Source organism: Sceloporus undulatus, chromosome 6 (genome assembly GCF_019175285.1).
Source record: "Sceloporus undulatus isolate JIND9_A2432 ecotype Alabama chromosome 6, SceUnd_v1.1, whole genome shotgun sequence".
NCBI classification, from domain to species: Eukaryota; Metazoa; Chordata; class Lepidosauria; order Squamata; family Phrynosomatidae; genus Sceloporus; species Sceloporus undulatus.
Window position 1 is genome coordinate 7,327,427 of NC_056527.1, and position 24,562 is coordinate 7,351,988.

At 38.7% G+C, this 24,562-nt stretch overlaps 1 protein-coding gene across 7 annotated transcripts in view; it reads left to right on the top strand.

Annotated features, from left to right (window-relative positions):
• Positions 1–2,040: 2,040 nt before the first annotated feature.
• Positions 2,041–24,562, top strand: part of DLEC1 (DLEC1 cilia and flagella associated protein) — a 41,956-nt gene continuing 19,434 nt past the window's right edge. For 6 of the 7 annotated variants that reach the window (XR_006104456.1, XR_006104455.1, XR_006104457.1 and 3 more), the window contains exons 1-23: positions 2,041–2,201; positions 2,887–3,027; positions 4,217–4,373; positions 5,171–5,281; positions 7,198–7,397; positions 8,955–9,178; positions 9,710–9,791; positions 10,097–10,184; positions 10,714–10,887; positions 11,830–11,966; positions 12,074–12,166; positions 13,464–13,554; positions 14,009–14,171; positions 15,085–15,277; positions 16,298–16,356; positions 18,394–18,565; positions 18,864–18,957; positions 19,153–19,283; positions 20,614–20,772; positions 21,096–21,235; positions 22,127–22,277; positions 22,392–22,505; positions 23,215–23,333. Coding sequence is in view for 4 of the 7 variants with exons in the window: in XM_042472279.1 (XP_042328213.1) it covers positions 2,100–2,201; positions 2,887–3,027; positions 4,217–4,373; positions 5,171–5,281; positions 7,198–7,397; positions 8,955–9,178; positions 9,710–9,791; positions 10,097–10,184; positions 10,714–10,887; positions 11,830–11,966; positions 12,074–12,166; positions 13,464–13,554; positions 14,009–14,171; positions 15,085–15,277; positions 16,298–16,356; positions 18,394–18,565; positions 18,864–18,957; positions 19,153–19,283; positions 20,614–20,772; positions 21,096–21,235; positions 22,127–22,277; positions 22,392–22,505; positions 23,215–23,333 (3,095 nt within the window). In the remaining 3 variants the exon portion in view is untranslated. The remainder of the gene's footprint in view (positions 2,202–2,886; positions 3,028–4,216; positions 4,374–5,170; positions 5,282–7,197; positions 7,398–8,954; positions 9,179–9,709; positions 9,792–10,096; positions 10,185–10,713; positions 10,888–11,829; positions 11,967–12,073; positions 12,167–13,463; positions 13,555–14,008; positions 14,172–15,084; positions 15,278–16,297; positions 16,357–18,393; positions 18,566–18,863; positions 18,958–19,152; positions 19,284–20,613; positions 20,773–21,095; positions 21,236–22,126; positions 22,278–22,391; positions 22,506–23,214; positions 23,334–24,562) is intronic. The other variant, XM_042472280.1, reaches the window with a different exon arrangement.

Genomic DNA, 24,562 nt, shown 5'->3' on the forward strand with positions numbered 1-24,562 from the left:
ATATCTTTCCCCATCAGAGTCTTATCTGCACTGCAGAAATAATTCAGTTTGACAGCACTTTAACTGCCGTGGTTCAATGCTATGAAATCCCATTAATGGCTTCTCAACAGCGTGAATGAAGCACGATTGCGAGAGTGCAAAAGTTAATCACGCTTCATTTGCGCTATTGCGGAAGCAACAACCCAAAATGCATTACGGTGGAGGCAATCTGTTCTCCTTGCCACTGGATTTCAGTTGTCTTTTGAGGAACAGGGCACAATTTTGTTCACACCGAACTAAAACAATGTGGTGAAGTAATGAATTGTATTTTGTCGTCTTTTATTCTCTGTGGGACAGAAACACAATTTCAAGACGTGCGCTGTAGCGTCAAAATGGTGCATGCGCAAAACAACCAGCTTCAATGTGCTTACCGTTCATTCATGGATGTGTGAGAAATGTGATCATGATATTATATGGTAATGAAACAATAATTGTGTGATTGCGTGGCCATGCAAAAATATCGAGTGCCATAGCACTACTGTTGCATTAACTTTCATTCCTGCAATTATTTCTGTACTGGCTTTGGTGTGATAATCTCCATGGGTTCGCCTTAGGGTCTCCATAAGTCAGAAACAACTTCAAGGCACACAAGAACAACAAAAACATGATGTGTACTGAAATCCAATCCTGTTATTGGACAGAGTGAAGGTGCATTTGTTGGAGCTTAGGAGCAAGGAACCAGATTTTGGAGCTATGTGTGACATTTGGCCTCCTTTGCATCCCATGTAGCTAGTGTAGGAAAGCAGATTATCGGACTGTTGTTTGTTATACAATACTGTAACCATTGCAACATGAGCTCATATTCCTTGCAGAAATGTTGAGGATCTTGCTCTTGCTGGGCGTGTGGGAAATTCACCGGCCGGGGAACATATTCTACTTTGGAAATAGGCAGAGTGTCCTGAAATGCCACATTCCTTTGAGTGGGTCCAGAATGTTTTGCTGTATGTTTCTTGTTCTGCCCACCTACTCAATGCCAGAAAAAGGCTCTCCCTGAGCAAAACTTTAGAGAATGTAGTGTTTTGATCAGCACCAATTAATGATCAATTACCTGATCAGTAATTCTTTTCAACTTTACTGAGCTTTTTAGATGTTTTTTATCTGTGAGCCGCCTTGGGTCCCTAAATGGAGAAAGGCAGCACAGAAGTGAAATGAATAAATACCTTCTTTAGCTTTTGGTGGGTTTTCCTAGAAGAGTTATTGCCTGACGTTTTGCCAGACTCAGTGCTATGGGATCCTGGGAACTGTAGTTTTGTGAGGCATTTAGTCTTCTCTGCCAGAGAGGTCTGGTGCCACAGCAAACTACAGTGCCCAGAATTCCATAGCACTGATCCAGGGCAGTTAAAAGTGGGATAGTGACAGTGTCCAAAAACCCACTGCGGAAATAATCCAGTTTGAGACTGTTTCAAGTGTCCTGGCTCAGTGCTAAGGAGTTCTGGGAACTGTAGTTTTGTGAGACATTTAGCCTTCTCTGTCAGAGAGAGCTCTGGCGCCACAATAAACTACAGTTCCCAGGATTCCCTAGCACTGAGCCAGGACAGTTAAAGCCATCTCAGAGTGGATTGTTTCTGCAGTGTGTTTTGGACCTGAGCCTCAGGTTGCCTCCACACTGCAGAAATAATCTGGGTTGACCCCACTTTAACAACCACAACTTTAACTCTATTATTATTATTATTATTATTACTACTACTGGTCCAAAACACACTGCAGAAATAATCTAGTTTGAGACAGCTTTAACTGTCCTGGCTCAGGTCTACGGAACCTTGGGAATTGTAGTTTATTGTGGCCCCAGAACTCTCTCTGACAGAGAAGGCTCAATATGTCTGACAAAACTACAGTTCCCAGCATTCCCTAGCATTGAGCCAGGGCAGTTGAAATGGTGTCCAATGGTGGGTTATTCCTGCAGGGTGGGTGCAGCCTGAGGCTCAATGACTACTGTCCCAGGCTGGTCAGGGAACTACAGGAGACTACCGGAAGTGGAGGAGCAACGGACCGGAAGTGGCCGTTGCTAAGGGCCCTGCGCCTGGGCCAACAAAATGGGCCCTTAGCAACGGGGGAGAAGGATGCTTCCAAGCGGGGAAAAGGCCTCCGGGGAAGGCGCCATGGCCAGGCAGAGCCCCGAGCCGGCGATGTTCAGGCACAGGCCGGCCTCGGAGCTGACTCAGGTGGAGGAGAAGCCCCGACCGAGCCAGGGTTCCCCTGAACATGGGCAGAGTGCCTTTGCATTAATCATCATAATAATGCAACTCTATTGTGTTCTTTTAATGCTGTTGTTGTTGTGTGACTTCGGCTGCATCCACACTGGAGAAATAACCAGGTTTGGAACCGCTTTAACTTTTTTCTGGCTGTTTGCTATGGAATTCTGGGAGTTGGAGTTTGTTGTGGGGTCCAGGGACAAACTCCAACTCCCAGAATTCCATAGCAGAGAGCCAGACAACAGTTAAAGCGGTTCCAAACCGGGTTATTTCTCCAGTGTGGATGCAGCCTTCAAGTTCTTTCCAATTGGGGTTTTCTTGGCTAAGTTTCTCCAGAGAAAGTTTTTGCCATGGCCATCCTTTCTCTGAGGCTTTCTTGATTCTTCTGGAAAGGCGGGATATAAATAAATTCCATTATTATTATTATTAGTATTATTTGTGCTCTAGCCGGGATTCGAACCCAGATCTCCGGAGCCATGTGTTTTAATAGTTGACTGGGAAAACCCGTTGTCTGGCATCCTCTGAGGCTGAGAGAGCATGACTTGCCCAAGGTCACCCAATGGGTTTTTTATGCTCGATATTCCAGATTAATACATGTGCCTCTGAATAATTCAACCCTTGAAACTGACGTCTTCCTTTCCTCTTCCTCCCGTAGGATATTTCCCATTTGTTAACCAGCGTCTTTAAGAGCATGTATACCTCAGAGGCAATAGGAGTGGAGACGGTGGAAAATATGATCAAGTCCCGCGGAGGAAACAACGTCCATCATGAGGAGTTTGTGAAAGAGCTGCAAAAGGTAAACTATCCATTTAGTGCTGTAAAAGAAGATAGGAATGAATGAATGAAATGCCATGGTTTGAACTAGCAGCACAAAATGTCGTCGTGCCGCTTGAGAACCGAATTAACTTGTACAAAGCAGGAGCCAAATATATTAAGAGGAGGAGCAAGAATTGTTATTTATTTATATGATATCGCCAGTGTACAAACACTATAGGGATTACGCTTGAAACTGCGTGCTGTAGTGGTCGGATTATCAGACTAGGATTAAGGGAACCTGAATTCAAATCCCCATTCAACCATAAATGTAATAGAAATATAGTAATTAAAATCTCCATTCAACCAGAAAGGTAATAGAAATGTAATAAAGAAAAGATTAGGAAGATCACCAGCCATTATACTGAAAGATTGTTTAATGGGTAGAAGAAGATGGCACCACCTTGTATATGTTACTTCTGTTTTATCTGGGGTGGGGATTTTAATTTGGAGTGATGGGTTACTAAGGTTGTTTAAGAGAGAACGAATGCTTGAGTAAACTAAGAGGGTACAGGAGCCATGAGCCAGAGTATAATGAGAAACAAGGGCCAAAATAAATATTCTAGCATATATTTATCAATCTAATTCTGATTAGAAGAAATTTTCTTGGTTCCTCTCACTATACACTGCTCCTAATTTTTTTTATCTTTTGTGGTGTGCCTTCAGATCATTTCTGACTTATGGCAACCCTAAGGCAAACCAGTCACTGGGCAATATCTGTTTAGAGAGGGCTTTACCATCTCTGAGGCTGAGAGAGTGTGACTTGCCAAAGTCACCCAGAGGATTTTCTTAGCTGAGCAGATATTCGAACCCTGAGTAGTAGTCTAATATTGAAATCATTACACCACACTGGCTCTTCTTGCTCATAATTTAATCAACCCTTATTAAACCTCACACATTTCCACTACCAGCCCTTGATCATTTTTTCTATAGGTTTGGCTTCGATACAACCTGGTAAATGTGCACTTATGGAAATGTTTCAAAACTTTTCCAGAAGAATTGAAAAACATGTTTTTGTGCCAGCTGTCTGTCAAGATAGTTTGCAGCTGAGAATATGTTTTTAAAAAATAAAACAGTACTGAATGATATATAGCTGTCCTAGGAACCTCTTGAAGGTCTAGAGATCCATAAATCAAATAGGTAAATAACTAATTTCTCAATTGCCATATCAGGTCAGGAATGAATATAATGACCGATTAGCAGAAGCAGATATGTTAGAAAGGCACATCATCCAAGCAAGGGCACGGGCCACAGCAGAAGAGGAAAGAATCTTGAATCAGTATAAAGCACAAGTTCCAGAAGATTACCGTCACATTGCATTGCCGCCGGGTGAGCAGAGTGGAAAGTTGCCATTTCACATTTTATGCTAGCAGAATTCAGACTAAAGGGAAGTTTAACCTTTGATTTGCAGGAAAAGTCATTATTTTGCATTGAGACTGGATACCAAATATGTTTGAACTGGATACCAGTGGTACAGAGGAGATTTATAGTAGGGAGACATTTATTCCCCCCCCCCTCAAAAAAAATTAAACAATTATTTGTTTGGATGTGTACTTTGTAATATAAATGAGGTTGTCAGCAAGATATAAAGATGGGATGAAAACCAAACTAGATAAGATGCTAAACATTCAAATGCATTTAATTTGTATTATTTGAAATTCTGAAACAATAATGAGGGGATGGGTGGATCTCGATTGGGATCAAGATGGACAGAGAAAGATTTGTTACCCTATTCCAAACATGTTGTGGTCCTATCTGCCCCTTGACCCATTGCTTGTTTCTTCTGATGGGGGAAGTTGATTCCCAGTTGAGTTTCTCTTCAAAAACTTTGCGTATATGCAGGAATAACAAGAAACAGTTGTCTTTGGGTGCATCTACATTATAGAAATAATGCAGTTTGACACCACTTTAAGTGTTTTCATGGCATCCTATGAAATCTTGGAATTTGCAGTTTTACAAGGACTTTGGTCTCCTACCAGAGAGTGCTAGTGCCTCACAAAACTACAAATCCCAGGATTCTGTAGGATAGAGCCATGACAGTTAAAGTGGTGTCAAGCTGCATTATTTCTATAGTGTAGATGCACCTTTTATCTTGAAACACTTACCTTTGAATGTGTATGTTGTAGTGAAGTCTACATTCAGATGGTGCGTGGATGATGAACTTCTAAAGAAACATAATTTAATCAGCCCTAAAGATTACATCACGGACCCAGCGCTTATTACCCGAGCACCTAAAGGTAACTTTTACACAAGGATTTACATGGCTTTTTAGTAACGTAATTGAGGAATCAGGAAGTTAAATGTAAACAACTTTGCGAAATTACTATTTTCCTCCATAATGTATGGGGTGATTTACACTGAATTGTACCATTCACAATGGCTTTAGAAAATAGACACACAGAACCAAAATCCAAGCCTGTATAAATTTTACAACAATTTCAGTATCACCTCTTCTCCATAGTGCTGGAAATGGGAGTTTGGGTGAGGGTGTTGAGAATTCTTTGAAATGTATATAAGTGTGTATTGTTTGCTTATGCATTGTATTTCATTAATAAAATGACATACACTGGCCCCTGGGGGTCGTTTTGAGACATGTTAGGGACTAAAAAAAAGTTCACAAAATTTTATTTTGACCCCAAGGGGGCTACAAACATATGGAAATGCGCTCTACACCCTCGAGAAAGCGGTTGAGGACATTTTGGAGTAAAAAAATGGGAGGGAAGGCTAAATGTGGGGGAAAGGAGGCAAGTCAACTTGATTGTGTTTATATGTTTTGGTTGAGGGGGGTTAGGTGTTTAGTGAGGGGTGTGATTGGAGGGGGGGGTATATGAGGGTGGGTAGTGTAGTTTTTTATGTTGTTTTGGTGATTACCGTTGCGTTTAGGATTATCTGATGACGTCAGGGAGGGTGGAGGTGTTTTACGTTATTTTTAAGGATCGGGTTTTTTTTTTGTGGAGAGGGGTGGTGTTTTGATTTAGATGGTGTGATGATGTGGGCTTACATTGTAGGGGTGTGGCGGGAAGTTGGATGTTTTTGTTCTTAGGTATTGTGATTTTTTTTTATATTTTTTTTTTTTTTTCTTTTACTGTCTATTTTTTTTTTTAACCCCTTTTATGGTTTGGTTTTTCTATCTTATTTTATTTCTTATTTTATTTTTTTATTCTGTTTTATTTTCTTTTTTCTTTCTATTATTTTTATATATTTTTTTTTTTTTTTTATTTTTTTTATATGGTCGTTTTTCTATTTGGGTATTCTTATTTTTTTTATTATATTTTTTTATATGATGTACTTTTTACTTTTTTTATTCCTTTTTTTTTTCTTTCCTTAATTTTGTTTTTTTATATTTATTTTTTTCTTATTTTTCTTTATTATTACTTTTTTTTTTTCTTTCCCCCCTTATTTTTAATTTATTTTATTTTCTTTTTTTTTATTACTTTTATTTTTTTTATGGTTATTTCATTTATTCTTTTTTTTTTTATTATTTCTTTTTTCCCTTTTCTTTATGTTTTACCTTTTCCCTTTTTTTTTTTTTCTTTTTTTTTTTTTTAACTTTTTCTTATTTTTTTGTTTTTTCTTTTTATTTATATTTTTATTCTTTTTTTTTTTTATAATACCTTTTTTTTTTTTTTTTTTTCTTTTTTTTTTTTATTTTTATTTTTTATTTTATATGGTTTAACGTTGAGAGACCTCTAAGTCATCCTACTTTCAAAGCTTTACTACCATGAGATACACCTTTACCACCCCTGCTCTAGAGAAACAAGTATCCTAAGCTTGACTACAGTTTCATTTGTAGGGAAGGTTGGAGAAGAATTCCTTCAAGTGACTAAAGTTGATACAATGGGCTATGTGCAGATTTCAATTCACTAGTCATAGTCTAGTGCTCAAACCACTACACCACATTGACTGTTTAATTTTTTTTTAAAATTGTACTATATATTGTTTTTACTGTATTTTGTTTTACTCTACACTATAAGCCACATTTGGTGCCATATCAGAAGATAAGTGGGATATAAATAAAAGTAAATTAAACCATTCAATCAGCTGGAAATGTCATCGATCTCAGTGAAATGTGCACATCGTTTTTGTGAAATCCACGGTTCGCCACCTCTTGTTTTCATTGCTTTCAGGCTTTTTAAAATTCTTTTAATTGCAGAAGTATCTGAGCCTGGCTATTTGAAAGAAATCCAGAGTTTTAAACACCATGTTTCTGACAATTCAAATTCTTCCAAATGGAGAGAAAGTTCCCACATTAGGAAACTACAAGAGAGTCTACCAGATGTATCTTTATCCAGTTTAACCATGGAGTCTTCAACTAGTGATGTTCCAGATCAAATTAAAAAATCATTCTTTAAGGTAACTATCTGTGTGTTGTTTCTCTGAGAAGTGAAGATGTCTAAAGTGAAGCTGTCGTACTTTGGCCATATCATGAGACAGTGCAACTCACTGGGAAGGATGATAGAGTGGAAGGCAGTAGGGAAAGAGGGAAAGGATGCTACAGGTGCATTGATTCTATCAAGGAAGCCACAGCCCTGAGTTTGCAAAAAGTGGGCAGTTGATGACTGGGGCCTTGGGGGTTGAGTTTCCATAAGTTGAAGCAAATAACAACAGGTCTGTGTGTCATAGCTTTAAATGCTTTTTAAAACTTAATCTTAGCCCACTGGGTATGTCTACTAATCTTACAGTTCACTACCATGTTGTAGCCAGGGTTTTTCTTGGCCTGCAAGGATTGTTTTACCCCTGTAAGAGCCATTGCTTTTTCTCCTTCTTCTGCTTCTAATTTCTGGGGCAATGTGTGAATGCCATGGGGCTTCAAGGAGCTGGCAGCATCCCTTTTGGTGCCTTTAACTATGAAGGAAGTTGTCAGATTGTCACTGTGACCCTTTCTTATTAGCCTCAACAGATTCTCACTCATTTTAGAAAAAGAAAGTATATAGCTTACTGGGTCCGGAGTGTAGAATTCTGCATCAATAAATCCAGACTTTGTAACCACAAGGTACAATATTCTGTGGTCAGAATAAACTGGAGAGTGACAGCATATTCAGCATAATTCTGCTGGTTACATTAGAGAAGTTATATATACAATTTTATAATTGTATCAAGGGTGTTGTATGTTTCATAACAAAAGCTGCTTATCTGAAGCTTTACAATTAATATGTTGTAAAATGGAATGTACAATATGGAATGTGTAATAAAACATAGAGAAATATATACATAGGATGTTTTGCAACAGTAGTGTTCTGCAGACAGGTGTGGTGAGTTAGGAAGAGGAGATTATGAGAAGAGAATTAGTCCAATCCATGATAATTTTGTACCTGCAAAGCCTAATACAGTGTGCCTGCGTCATACGTTGGTGCGCTTTACGTGACTTTCAGCATACGCTGAAAGCCGCTCAGGGAGAAGGGGCGGCGTGTCCCATAGGGATGATTGGGACATGCACTGCCGTTCCGCTGTGTACACAAGACCCATTCATTTAAATGGGGCTCAAGCATAGTTGGTATTTGTTTTACGTGGGGGAGTCCGGAATGGATCCTCCATGTAAAGAAAGGATGAACTGTATTATGTATGACTCAAACTATTGAGATCCATGGATCTTATTTACAAGTACGTGTATCTGGGTTTACAGCATTTACCAGAATCTGCCAGTCCATTTCTGTTCCTCTTGGCATTCATGTGTGCTAGAAGTTTGTTTTGTTTCTAAAGCAAAAGAGTGGAGATTCCCATCATCCTGACGAAGTTTGCCACTTTTTCTTCTGCAAAACAACTGCCAAATATGTTGTGATTTTGGATGTTGTGATTTCCGGACTGAGAAGATGAAAATGTGTACAGTATGTCAGGCATAATGATTATGAATGAGTCCTTTATACAACAGCAACCAAAGTACATTTCTCCCTTCACTGTATCTACTGACAGAAGAAATCTAGCCCCTCCCGGAAGCCAGTTTGGAAGAACAACATGTCCAGAGCTGAAAGGCAAAAAGACCGTGCCTACCTCCAGAGACTCGAGGAACGCCATAACTTCCTGAAAAACCCACGTTTTTTCCCACCTAACTCCGTTTGTGGCGGCAAGTCCTTGATTTTGCCTCAAAAGAGGGTGGAGCATATGGTAGCAGGAAGAAAAAAGACTGTGGTTGAAAGGTAGCTGAACAGTTCTTTGCAAAATAAAATGAAGTAAGAATTGGTAGTAATAATTGTATAGAGCTCCTTTGAGTTTTTGAAGGTATTGTCTCACATTCTTTTTAAATTACATTGGCCTATGTGTTGCAGAAGGGGAAGTGGGGACGACATGGAAGAAACAAGACCACATTCAGTGGCCTTGTGCATACAGGTTATGTTATATGTTACAGTGGATCACCAAACAGCCGGGCCCTTGCTCACCAAGTTGAGATTTGAATAAAGAGTACCAAAGTGTGTATTGTTTGAAGCCTCCAAATTCCATGAATGCCTCTTTGACTCTAATAAAAATGCTCATCAGTTCTGCTATTTTCTGTCTTAAGGGGTTCTGCAAATAGAGCTCTGTTAACAATGCATATCCATCTGAGAGCATCTTAGTAGACTCATACCTTGCACATCAAACCATTTGGCACGTTCATTGACTGTTACCTGTGTCAGAGGCCCCAACATCCCTCTGGTTTTTTAAGAAAATGTAATTCTGTCATTTCATTTCAGCAGTTCCGAGTCCGTGCCTATCTTCCTAGCAAACCCGCCAGCTGTTGTGTTTTCTTATTATGAAGTTGGCCAGGTTTATGAGGTGAGAGATTTTTGCTGCACAAGCAAGGATTACTGGCTTTAACATTTCCCATTATTTAGTTTGCCTTGCATATGTCTCAGTCTTAGTAATAGCTTCTGTTCACAGAGATCTTTCAAACACTTAATAAAATGTTATTATTTCTTTACTGCATATTGCTCAGTTTCCCCAGCCTTAAGAATTCCTTCATAAACAGATTATGTGGAGTGATATTACTCTCATTTGTAACAGTCAAGGTTGATTTGGAGATATTATTTCTTGCATTTTGTTTTGTATTTTTTTTTAAAAAAAACCCTCTCTCTTTGTAGATGACTGTAGAATTACAGAATATGACTTCAACTTCTCAGTGTGTCAGAATAATTCCCCCAGCTACATCAGCCTTTTCTATTGGGTTGGGTGAGTTCTTACTTGATTCAATGATGTAAAATTTCTTGTAAATTCCCTCAGAAAGTGGGATTTTTGAAATACCTGCAGATGGGTGTATATTTGCTTCATACTAGCCTGAAGAACAGAAGAAACAGTTTAGAGGACCACATTGATGATTAACGTTTTCATAACATTATGTCTTGGGACAACCACAGTATTCACCAAGCCTTTGCCAGTTGACAAAACACATTAAAATTAGTGAAGTATATTTCTTAGTAAATCTGTGTACAGTTATGTTAGAGTGACATCTCCCTAGAACATTTTGAGAGCTCAGAAGTATCTAAGAATGCCATTATAGATTATATGTTGAGAATTGTATAGCTGTAACCTTTTTTCCTTTACTGAACTGTTTTTCCCTTTTTGATCAACATTGGATGAGTTCTCATTGAAGTTATAAATGTACACCTGGACTCCAGTATTTCCTTCTACAGGTGGAGGTTCAAATGGCTTGATTCTCCCCTGTGCAAGTTTCTGAAAGAAGCCCGTGCTTTTTTCCTAGGAAAATTTCCAGGTGAAGGAGGCCTTGTTGCTCCTGGAATGAGTTGTCACTATGTAGTCCAGTTTATTCCTGAATACCTATCAGATTATGATGATTACATACTAGTGGAGTCACAGGCAACATATCCGCTCCTGGTCCCTTTGAAAGGCAGAAGGCCACCTCCTATTTTAACATGTGAGTTGACTTTTACCAACCTGTTTTTGTCTTCCAGTTCCCAAAGTGCTAAAGTGTCCAATTCCTTCTAGACCATGAGCAGCATACAGTGTTTAGCCTAATTTCAAAGGCTGCCTGGTAATAATGAGTTAACTGTCATTCCCCCAGAATCCCCCTGAGCAGGAAGTAACACAGAAGGGAAAGGTGTGTTAAAAAAGAGTGATAATGAGAAAAAATGGTGATAGAAAGAGAAAAAAGAGATGGGACTGTCCATTTTCATTTGGAGGTATGCCTGCCTTTAGCTTCAACTCTGACCTGTGAGCCCACCACTGACATATTCCTCCCATAACAGATTACTGTATATACTCATGTATGTCTAGAAATTTTAGTAAAAAAATTGACCCCCAAAATCTGAGTCAATGTACCCATGGGTTAATTAATGTAAGTACTGTACTTTAACTCTAATTTTAAAAAAGAACCATCCCCTGGTGAAAGGGAAGCGCATAATCTGTCTTGGAAGAACTGAGCCCCCTATGCTCTCTCATCTATCCATCTTTTAGTATGAGCAGGAACAGTTATACCTGCTGGAATTTATAAAAGGTCTTTGGCATTGTTTTCCTTAGCTTCATCCTTTAGATCCTTTGTTACATAGCCCTATGTTTTACCTTCGAATTATTCTCAAGTCATATCAAAATCCATAATTTTTGCCCCAAAAACTTGCCCTCAATTTATAAATGAGGTCGACTTCTATACATATATATATACAAGTATATATGGTATTCCTGAGGAAATATAGCCCCTGACAGAAGAAGATGCAAGGATGCATGTGGAGCAATGTCAGCATCGTCTCCTCACACCATACAGTTCCTGATTCAGAATTAACATGGTGTGCCTCTTTACCTTCAACCATCCTAGCTTATCCTACTGTTGGCATTAACTGCTTGTACCTGTGTTTTGCTGTAGTGCCTCTCACCTTAGACTGCGGAGCCTGCCTTGTGGGAGGTGTAAAGTTTATAGAGTTTCCTTGCAAAAATGAAGGTTCTAGCATTGGGAAGTTTTGCATAATGCCAAAGAATATATGGCCACCCCCTAACTTCCGAGTAAGTAGAATGGGAAGTCCTGGCTCTGATTCCTGTTAGTTGAGAATGACAGATTGCATCAGAGATTTTGTAGGTTCTTACAGTGTTTCTACTTTTCCTTTTTGAAGGCTGTTGCCACCTTTGGCTATGTGGAACATGACGTATTTGGGATTCGACCAGCAGTTTTTGAGCTAGCTCCTGATCAGTCCACAGTAATTGAGGTTAGTTGTGTGTGCTGCAGCTCACACTCAAGGATACATGAAAAACAGATCCATCATTTCAGGCACCCTAAAGTGAGAGCACACTGTCCCTTTTGGGGAAGAATGTTTATACTAGGGATTCATTTGCTGCAACAGGCTAGAAGCATATATAGAATTATAAGTTAATTAGAATGTTTATGTTTGTTTGTATGGCTAGCAATGTGAATTTGTTTTCATAACTTGATTGGAAGAGGTATGTACTGTAAAAAGAGGATGCATAACAAGCTCTTCTTAACTTCACATTTGAGAAAGCAGTGTTGGTTACCAGCAAACTGAGCATTGGTTCTGTTGTCAGCCCCTTATTTCCACCACCTCTTCTGCAGCTAAGGATGGAAGTGTGTGAGATAAGAGGGGGTTGTGCTGCTCTCTATCTTCCTAGAGAAACTTGTGTGAAATCTTGAATCAGGAGGCTTTGCTCATCCCTCCTTGCCTTTGTTTTGCTAAACATTCAAAGCTGGAGGCTTTGGACAAAGGAATATGCACAGTGCCCCATTACAAAAATCCAGCTCACCTTTTTTCTCCCCACTGTGTGGCACTTGAAACCCAGTACTGCTGACAAAGGTTCATAAGATCTAGAAGCGCTTGGGTTTTTTTTTTTTTTTTAGAAAAGTTGCAGGTTAAAATCTCAGCACATTACTAAATGCCATGGAGAAAATGGCTTTAAAGCAGTGGAATGCAATGAGGTAACGTGGAGGAGAGAGCAGAGCAGAATTTACTCTCCTCCCTTCAGTACCCTTCCAATATTCCTTCCAGTGTAAAAAAAGTTTATTTTCACAATCCCATAGCTAATGTGGCAAGTGTTTTTAAATACATTTGTTGTGTCTGCTTTGGTGCTTATATTTTCACAATCCCATGCTCTTTATAGCTACCTTGGCAAGTGTTTTCAAATACATTTGCCATGTCTACTTTGGTATTTAGAATATGAAACAGGAAAAGAGTGAGTCCAAGTATATGTGTTGGATTCAATGATTGGTGAATAATTCAAAGAGGAAAAATTATATACCAACACCTACCTAAACTTTAAGCTGGTTTCATGGTTTTCTATCTTTGGAAATCTGAACTCTTAATTAAATGTGAAGGGGTGTAGAAAACTCTCTTTACAGAAATTTCAGTACCCACTGTCTTACCACAGGTCTCAGGATTTTGAAGGAAGCTGTGATGAAATATAAAGCGGTTTAAAGCCAATGCAAATAATTTGTTTCAGTATGCAGGCCCAATGAGCCCTCCTGTTTTCCTAATGTAAAAACTTGTCTTTCAGGTCGTGTTCATGCCCCTTTTACCTGAAGTTGTTTCAGTGACGTACCTCATTGTTTGTGACAATTGTCAGATCAGCGAGATTACTGTAACAGGTTTGCTACTAACATCTTTGCAGATTTCATATGCAAGCTGAAATGGGTTTAATGACAGGGCAAGAGATCCCTTCAATAGCCCCTCACCTCAGCCAACCTATGTCAGAGGGAGACAGTTGGACATACAAACAGAATTTTCCAGCGCCATCTGCTAAAATGACACATGCATGCAAATCAAGCCATCAGACACATTCAAAAGCTCCATAGAGCACAAGGTTTGAATGTGAAAGTGTTCTGTCCCTGGCATTGCCAGAAAGGTGCTGTGGAAAACACCTTTGTCTGAAGCTGCAAGGAGCTACTACCAGTTATGGTAGATAGAACTAGGCTACATACACCAATGGAATGGCAGCTTCATATATTCAGCCCAATCCATAACACCCTATTGAATTCCATAGACTGTATCATATATATTTTCTACAGAATAAACTGTTATTTTTTGTTTGCTTGTTTCCAGGTCTTGGGCAGCTGATAGCCTTGAAACTTCTATCTGTCACAGGTGGAGAAAGCAGTCCCCTACTTGGTGAGCTTACAGATGTGACAGCACAACATCTCATACGTTTTGATTCTGTGAACCCCTACTCTGTGGCAGAGAAAACTCTGGTTCTAAGAAATATTACGTACGTATGATGTTCCTTATGTAGAGTGGGACTGGAGAGCTTTTTTAAGTTTAGAAGCTATGGACTGTGCCATGAAAGAATACCTGTATGTAGATCCAGATTAAGTTGTTCATGCTTACTTGGATTGATTTTTCCAACTAACTTTACCCTGTTTTTCAAATCAAGAAACAGACTTCCAATCATTTTCTCCCCCCCCCCCCCCCCCGTTTTTTTTTTTATTTGCATTTTTTGGTGGTCTCAGTGGTCCCCCAGGCTGAAAATTAGCATGTAGGACTGTTACAAATCATCCTGATATCGACAGATATCCCAAAAAATGGGAAAAAATGAAATAAGGATGGGGATATTAACCTGTTTCAGTTGAGAGAATAAAATAGGAGTCTTCTTAGAGGGAGTTCTTGGGAAACAGTCAATACTCCAGGGCTTCTGGTCATAAACTTAGTTTTTGTTGTTACATCTGAATCAGGCAAGCTTTGCTTTTATGTGAACTTTAGTTTGTTGCAGACCCAGAACAAACAAACCATTGTTTTCATGTGGGATTCTGAATCTGTTTTGGAAGCAAATTTGGATTATGTGAGAGGGAACTGTAACATGTGGAGGGACGATCACTCAAAACCAAGCAAAAGGCCTTTGATTTTTAATTTAGAAGCACAGTCCTGATGGCTGATGAAGGCACAATCCTGATGACCAAACTAAGGTTTCAGTGATGCATGTGAGCTGTGCTGTGCAGTTTACTTTGGGACCAATTGCTGTTCTTTTGATAATTCCAGAGAGAAAACCTGAAGTGACTAGGCTTCTTGCTTGGTCCATCATTTTGGAATCTCCAAAACAAAGATTACCTAAACTTGCACCTTTATCCAGTGATCTTACACTGAAACTACAGAACTTAATCTAGTCATTATTTTTCTTTGCTCAGCCACGTGGAGCTTTCCTTTTTCTGGCAGATAATGAAACCTAATCTGCAGCCTTTAATGTTGGAAGGAACGGTGGATCTTACAAAGATAAAATACAACCTAGAAAAAGAGTCAGCTTTCTCTATAACTCCTTCCATGGGAAGGCTCGATGCACATTCTGACCACTCATTTACGCTCACATATGCTCCAAAAAAGGTATAGCTTTGCTTGTTGTTGACTGATTTTGACTCTCAGCTTTTTGTATTATCATTGTGCTATCTAGATGGCCCCTGTGGTCCCTTCCAACTGTACGATGCTATGATTCTGGAGTTTTTTGCACAGCAAAAAAACCCAGCTTACCTTTTCCAGTTTGAATCCTCTTCCAGGATGCAGATGGGTATTATCACACCAAAGGAATGCCGAATTCACTGCTGATGCTGCTGGCTGAGTGCAGCCCGGCTGCCGCCTAGTTCCCAGGTGCATTTCAGCAGCCATTTATCAAAGCTGGGAGCTTTCCGGCTTTGAAAAGAAGTGCCTGGGAGCTGGGCTGCAGACAGACTGCACTTGGCTGATGGCATCGGCGGTGAATTTGGAGTTCCTTTGGTATGATAATACCCGGCTGCATACTGGAAGATGATTCAAACCAGGGTTGTGTTTTTTTGTTTTGTTTTTTGCTGTGTGAAAAACTCCTCTGTCTCATCACTGTAGGTTAGCCCACACAGAGACACATACCCCAAAGCAAATTTGTTGTTGACTGACTGTCTCCACAGATTGTGTGACTATGTGTTGTTTGTACAAAACCAAAGATAATTATCCATGGTCAGACCAAATGACTACCGAACTTCTCATGTGTGTATCAGCTGGCAGTAGCTATATGTACAAGCTGTCAGATACAGATTTATTTTTGATTTATTTACTTCAAGGATTAATATCCTCCCTTTCTCCCACAATGGGATTCAAGGCGGGTTACAGTAATTTAAAAAGAGAATTAAAACACTGATTACAAAAGTTAAAAGATAATTAAATATTACCAACATTGAAAAATGAGTTAAAAACAGCATAGTTGTATGCAAAAGTTGTGATCCCAAGATGTTTCTGACAGTGAAAAGTAATTAGAATGCCAACTCACCTTTTCTGGGAGGAATGAACTGGTAGGAGCTCTCCTTTTTACAGGAAGTGCTACCTTTGTTGCTTCAGAAAAATCACTTGCTTTCTGGGTTTCTTTTTTCATTACAGCTGAAGGAGTATCACAGTGTGCTTCAAATTGTGCTAGAGGATATACCAGAACTACCTAAGTAAGTGGTATGTGATGGTCCAGACACATAACTTATGCCATTTGTATTGGCATTATTGTTGATGTGTTGATCCTAAAAAAGGTTTGACCCAAATGGCAACTTCCCCATGGCTGCCTTGGCACCATAGATTTTCAGTCTTTATGTGTAGTATACATGTATCTGCTGTGTACTTCTTTTCACCTCCCATTGCATGAATACCAAATTTAGATGTTTGTGGGAATATCAGTCCCAAGAGTAAATGTTTAGCACACAATGCAGCTTCTTCAATTAAATTGTGTTGATGTTTTGTAGTAAAAACAAGCAACCAAGGGAGATTTTGCCCATGCCATATCTAGTTTGACCCTTAAAAGTGCTTAATTTGGACTATTTTGTTCCCTAAGCACAGAATGCTTGCCAGTCATCACACATCCTTTGTACTCAATGCACGGGATATTAGAATGAAGATTATTTCTTGTTGCTCTGTTCTTTACTCATTTGCTTGAAAGTAATTCCCAACATATTCATTAGGGCTTTTTTTGCTAGCAGGGTGTAAAAAATTCTAATGAGACAGTTGCACTAGAAGCAGAATGTTGAAAGTCTGACTCTACTGTGAGAAGAGGGATCCTGTTCTCTTGAATGCATTTTGAGCTTCTCATTTTCCTATGCAATTGCTCATGGTTCTTATTATCACTCCCTGTCTAAAAGAACTGAAACCGTGGGTCATTCTAGCATGGATTGGTTGGGAATCTCCACAAGAAGATAGAATAAAGCGTGATCATTTTTTTCCTGTGTGAGCCATCATTTTAACCTATTAACCACCAATATGTAGTAGACCCTTTTTCAAAAATCTGTCATCGGTCAAGCCATGACTCTACTTCTGAATCTGATTCACGAGGTACTAAGTGGATTAAGCCTCAGGTTAAGACACTGTGCTTTACTGCATAAACACACCCTTTGCCATGCTCCTGATCAGGACATGGGAAAGTTACTTTTGGGGTTACAGCAGGCTTATTTTTTATTACATATAAGCGAAAAACCAAAAGAGAAAAGACAATAAACAAAGAACAATAAAAAGACAATAAACAAACAAAACAGTGCTATATAAATAAAGCATAATAATAATAATAAGAAGAAGACAGAAACATTAAAAATAAAACTTTACAATATCATACACCATATAAACTACTTTAAAGAAAATATCATTGTAAAGCAAAAGAAAATACCTTATAAACAATTTAAACCTATATGAGGCTTTAAACACTGAACATACAGTCCCCAATCCATTCTTCCCGTTGTCTTCCTACTTCAAGGCAACATTTGTCTATTCCAGCTTCAGTCCTTTGTCTACATCTAAAATGAAAAATTAATATTTATAAACAAAATTTCAATTTCTTACATTATGTACTTTAAAAGTTATACAAATTGTAATAATCAATACCATTTATTACAGGTGTCTAGATTCTAGATATATAAAAAAAGTACCTTTTCCAAGCTCTAGACCTATATCTTCCCTATGTGTTTTTCTATCCCTTCAGTATAATAGCTGTTGCTAGTGATTATACTACTTTGGCTTTTCTGTTTATTTGTAAGCAGTGGGGAAACAAGTGAGGGTGAAATAACATGTGGCATGATGTTCTTATATTCACCATTTTTTTTTTATTTTAAAGAAAACGAACATCTTTGGGAACCACTAATGGAGGTTGGATGCGGCTTTTTTTGGGGGGGCAGGAAACTGGTCCCAGTCCTGATCTTTCTTTTTTAATATGATCTGAAGAGAAACTGAAGAGAAACTTCCTTTTCTAATAAAGGCATGCTTTTTGAAAAGAGCAAATAATACACCATGTAGTTTAGTCCAGAGAGAGAGACAAAGGATATAGACAACATTTAAATCCCTTTAATTGAAACGGTGTACAAGACAATTATGATGGATAATATATTTTTGATGATGTTGTTGCAAAAGTGTTAGGTTCCAAATCTGTTGAGGAGGATCAGTAGTATCATACTGTTCTATATCAAATATGCAGAATTAATGTGATTTTAAATATGTTTCTCATACAGCTCTCAAAAACCATGGCTGTATGATACTAGAGAAGTCCGACAAGAGGATGTTATCGCCCTGGAAATAGATGTTAAAGGATGTACAGAACCATTTCAGCTCCTTTTAGAACCATATGCCATTATCATCCCAGGAGAAAACTATATTGGCGTAAATATTAGAAGAACATTGAAGGTACACCATTAGTGCTATTTAGTGGGTATGTCTCTTATCTAATACATCATATAAATGAGGTGAAAATGCTGAAGCATACATTGGGGGAAGAAACAGTAGAAATGTGATTAAGTACTAATGGAAGTTAAATTTCTCCCCAATAGCATCATCATTATCATCATCCATTATTTATTTATTTCTCACCTTTCTCCCATGCCTGGGAATCAAGGAAGTTTACAAAATTTCCCTGAGCATATTTTTATGGAGACTTTTTTCTTGTATAATGATAGTAATTGTCTCTTCATTTCCAACTTTTCAGATGTACAATAATAGCAAATCCCCAGTCACATTTGTCTGGGGGAAAATCAGTGATTGTGACATAGTGGAAGTTGAACCTTATACTGGAGAGTTAGGTAAACCTTTTCTGTCTGTTGTGCATGATGTGTACATGTTGCATTAATCACTGGGTGGCCATGTACTAAAAATGGTAGCAATTATTATAGCAGTGTGTATTTTGGGGGGGATAGAGTTGAGCTTGAGGAAATTCTTGGGATTCCTTTAAAAAAAATTCTTCATTTCCCCAGAAATAACAGATTTGTCTTCTCTAGGAGAAAACGAATTCTGTGAGTTTGAGTTTGTTATTACTGGAGGCAAACCTGGACATTCCTGTCATAAACTGGAGTGTAAGATCATGAACTCTGCAGAGCCAGTGGTGTTGCATGTGGAAGCTGATTTTAAGGTAGGAGGATCTAAATGAAAACAATTTTCTTGCCATATAGGTCCAAAACACTGCAGAAATGTTCTAGTTTGAGACCACTTTAACTGCCCTGACTCAATGCTAGGGAATCCTGGGGATTGTTTATCGTGGCACCAGAGCTCTCTGACAGAGAAAGCTTAATGTCTCAAAAAACTATAGCTCCCAGAATTCCCTAGCATTGAGCCAGGGCAGTTAAACTGGTCTCAAACTGGATTATTTCTGCAGTGTGTCTTGGACTAAGTCAAATAAGTTATACTTGAGATGAGGAGAAGCCCTAAGATTTATGCCAAGAAAATTGTTGGTAAAACTGAGTGTGTTTCTTCCACTCTACTGAAACTTCCCAGTTGGTTAAGACAACTGAATTTGATTCTGCAGTGCTCTGTAAATATTTGCAGGGAGGCAAAGTAAAAAGGTAACTCCTGTGTGTGCCCCAAGATTCTGGTATGTCAAAAATTAAGGGAGAGCCATAGGTCTCCATGCACATTTTTCATGCAAGAAGTTTCAGCTCCAGTCCCCAGTATCTCTCCAGTTATTGTTGAGGAAGAGCTCTTTCGGAAACTCTGGAGAGATGAGCCAAGCAAACCAGCAAACTGACTTGTCCCTTTTGTTCCAAGGGGTAGCAATATCAGCGATCCTTCAGTGCTGTGTGCTGTTTAGAACTCAGTGAGAAGCTGAATCCTGGTTATGAGAAGTATTTCAGGCAGACACATGATTTGATGTTTTGTTATAATAATATAATAATAAAATTTATTTATATCCCACCTCTCTACAAAATGCAATCGGGGCGGCTTACAAAGATTAAAAATATACAGTCCAAACCCTCAGTCCCCCACTTAAAATACAATTATTTTGTAACATAAAGCATACTTAAAAACATAAAGCATACTTAAAAACATAAAGCATACTTAAAAACAATACAATAGACTGTGGTGAGATCAGAGTTCAGCAGTTAGATTTTCCTTCTGAATAATAATAAAATTTGTTGGGTGAGGACTCACTCTTGGAGTACTTTTGCCTAGCCATACATTTTTTAAAATCATCCTTTCATACCCTGCTTTTTAAGGAAGAGAAAAGGTCTTTAAAAAGCAGGTTGTATTTTATTAAAAGCCTCACTACCTAAAGGCCCTCTCCTAATGATTATAGTGATCCATTTTACTTGGTTGTCTGCTATGGAAGAGCTTTCCACAGTCTTTGTCTCAGTGTTTTGCCTGGTGGTTTGTTTGAACACGCAGCATCTTTTTACATCACGGATCCCTTTCATGAAGCCCTCTGAGATAGCAATTGGCTTACATATTTTATTTGTTTTCCCTAGGGTCCTCTCCTTTCCATTGATGTGCCATCACTTGACTTGGGCCTTCTTAAGCTGGGGGAAAAAGTGTCATGCACTTTGGAGATAGGAAACCTAAGTCAACTGCAAGGGAGATGGAAAATGCAGGAAAGTCCTGCTTGCATAGCTGACAGGGGTGAAGAGGTATGTTTCTCTGAAAGGCTCACTATCTTAGATGTTGAAATCCAGTCATCAGTTTGGCTTGCAGGTTGGTTCCCAGCTTACAGCCTAAAGTTTCCCCTTTTTGCATATTCTGCAAAGATATTGAAGATGTGGAGCTGAGCCTGGCGTTTGAAGCTGAGCAGGAAGTTGACTGGAAGACTCTTTAATCCAGAACTCTGATCCACCAGATTCCATGCTGGCTGGGGAAGACTGGAGTTCTTAGTGCAACATATCCAAACCACAGCAAGTGCAGAAAGGCTGCTCTATTCAGTGAATTACATTAGTTCTTATTTTTCTTCCCGCAGGCCTCTCCTTTTACTATTAAGCCTTCTAGTGGAGAATTGGGTCCTCTAGGCACATGCAGTGTATCTGTTTTATTTACCTCATATATGTGTCAGTTTCTCCAGACAGTGTTAGAGATGGAAGTGGAAAATGGAACTGGAAGGTAAGGAACACATACAGGTTTTTTTGTGTTGTGTTTTTGTAGGGTGGTCCCTCTTGCACTGAATGACTGAGCTGCTGGGATATCATGAAATATTCAGATCTTTTCTAACTGCTGGTGGCATTAAACTGTCAACAGACATCCTAATCTCTGGAAAAGGAGAGAGACAAAAGAATTTCACATAGGGACTGTTTATTCATCATTTTCATGTATTCTATCACCACACAAAAAGAAAGGCCACCTAGCTCCTTCCTCCCCAGTCCCTGTGATTTGTTGTTCTCTTTCATGTAGAGCCTGTAAGGTGTGACAAATCTGAAGATGGAGAATGTCACTATCCATAGCTTGATTCTAGTTATATTATTACCTGGAAAATCAGAGTTCTGACAGCAGAGAGTGGCCATAGGCTACAAAGGATCTCTGCTTCATATTCCTCACTCTTTAGGAATTGTTTCATGTGGGAAAGTGACAAAAGAGGGTGGAGGGAGGGGCAGTTAAGAAACTGCCTTCCCTGTGGTAATAGAATACAGTGGACCCTTGTTATATGCTGGGGTTTGGTTCCAAAATCCCCTGTGGATAAAAAAATCTGTGAATGTTCAAGTCCCATTAAATATAATGACATAGCAAAATGGTGTCCCTTATAAAAAAAATTGGAAATCAAGGTTTGATATTTGAAATTTATACTTTTTTGGAACATTTTCAAACTGTGGATGCTTGAATCTGTGTATAAAATATCTGTGTATAAGAAGGGCCGACTGGACATAAAAATAATTTATGAATGGATGGATGTTTTTTTATTTGACCTAACCATTCTGTCAGTTACAGTGCAAGTGTATTTGCTATCAGTAATGATGACAGTACCTATTCTCTCTGCCCCCTCTGTGTTTCTGTCTCCAGCCATATCCCAGTCTCTGTGCAAGTTCAGACTCCTCATGTGTGCCTACTGTCAAGTCGTTTGCATTTTGATCTTTCTATTGGAATTCCTGCAGAAGCAACTGTCCGGCTTTTTAACCAGACACTGCTCCCAACCCGCTTTCAATGGGGAGAGGTTAGTGTTTGGATTTTGTTGGGTGGGGTGTTTTGTTTGTTTTTGTATTGTTGAAATGGCAAAAGGTTCTGTTTCTTGCTTTTAATGGACCGTTCATCCATATTTGTTCACCAGCTCCTTGGAAGACAGGCTTTTTCCTGTGTAGCGGTTAGCATCTCTCCAGAAAGTGGCATTTTAGGTCCAAATGAGGAGAAGGAATTGCGTGTGGTGATAATGACTAGTACTAAGGTCAGTTTTTGGTGGATATGCTTGGTTCTGAAAATGCAGGGGACATTGTGATTGCTGTTTGTGGTAAATTCCCTCTACACGCTGTTTTTCTTGGTTTTATCTCCTCCATCTTTCTGTGGCTTAATAATGTTTATTATTACTAATTTTGAGAAGATCCCTTGAAATTAATTAATGTGATTTAATTTACTTAAGACCAACTTAAGTGCCATTGACTACAGTGGGTTTTACTGTTAAGTACTGTATAACTGCATCTAGAGGGTTTAATTATTGTAAGCTAAGGACTGAAAATGTAGTGGCAATGTTGAATCAGAGTGTTTCAAACAATAAATATTTGTGGTAAAATTGATTGCAAAATTTTTGATATGCATGGCACCACTACCCTGAAAACTGCCTCCCCATTTTTTTCTTATGAGGATCTTGTTGCATTCCAGTTTGTAAGTATAGTGAGAGACAGCTATGCTACTCATGTCCTCCATTTGGACTTTCCATGCACTGGGCTGTTGTTTAGCCATGCGGTGAGGGAGCAGGATGCTGGAATAGATACAGTTTTGGTCTGATTCAGTACATCTTTTGGATGTATGCCCTGCCTCGTATGACAATGTTATGTGGTCTGCAGAGTTGATCCTGATGTGTAAACAAACCTTCTTCTGCTGCCAATTTCTCTCCTCTGGTATTTTCATAAGGAAACCTATCTAATTGTTTCTTCTAGGAAAAGCTGAGTGACCTTACCTTGTGCTGTAGCATTGAAGACATGTTGGATCCAATCTTTTTGGCTATTTCTGGTGAAGTAAAGGGGTTGCATGTCACATATTCTATACCCTTTGAAAGGTAAGGGAAGATAATAGCTAATCACTCTTTCAACTTTGTGAACCTGGACCAAGCCAAACTAGCACTTAATTTTGATGATATTACCTAGAATATAAAGATTCTTCCACTATCCTCCTACCATAATATTGTTTCTGTTAGCTGCCATCGTCGCCTTTGACTTATGATGACTTATGAATGAGAGGCCTCCAAGTCACTCTATTTAATCAGCAGCCATGCTCAAGTCTTGCAGACTCAGGACAATGGCTTCTGATTAATGACTGAGCCAAGATATGGAAACTCTGTTTCATTGTCTTCATCATCTACTTCAAAATTATGTCTTATCTTCTGTGGTCAATTTTTTTACTTAATGTTCAGTTGTAAACCTACTTTTTCTCTTTCTTTGTTGACTTTATTCAGTGATCGTTCCAGATTTTTCTCTTTTCTGCTAGTACCATGTGTGATCTGCATATCTTAAATTGTTGATGTTCCTTCCTCCAATTTTCATGCCTTCTTCATGAGTCTAATCCTAGTTTATGTATGATATGATCAGTGAACATGTTAAACAGATAGGGTGATAAAATGCAGCCATACCTAACTCCCTTGCCATTTGGAAACCATTCCATTTCTCCATATTCTTTCCTGCTGTAATCTGTAGTTTTTCATTCTTTACACAATCAAAGGTTTTGCTACAATTTATAAATTACAGGCTGTTTTTCTTTACTAAAATTCTCTGCATTCCATCATCCAACATATGTTTACAATATGATCCCTAGTGCCTCTTCCCTTCCTGAACCCAGCTTGGATATCTGGCATTTCTCACTCTGGCTCTGGTAAAAGTCTTTGTTGTAGAATTTTGAGCATCACTTTGTTTGCATAGGAAATTAATTCAATAGTCCTGTGGTTACTGTAATTCCTGGTATCCCCTTTCTTAGTGATTGGAGTATATATTGAGTGTTTTCAATCTGTTTTCCTTATTTTGTTTTCCATGTTTGTTGACAGATTTTAGTCAGAACTAGAGTAGATTCTGTCTGTAGCTGAAAGCAGTTCTATTGGTGTGCCATCTGTTCCTAGTTTATTGTTCTCAAGTACTCTAAATACAGTGTCCACTTTACTTTCTAAACTGTAGGTTCATCTTCAAATGGTTCTTCCTTGAATGAATCTGTCATCATTTCATCTCTTTTATGTACTTCCTCAGTGTAATGGTTGCTGTGCTGCTGTATAGCCTCTTGCCTCACAGGACCACTCAAATA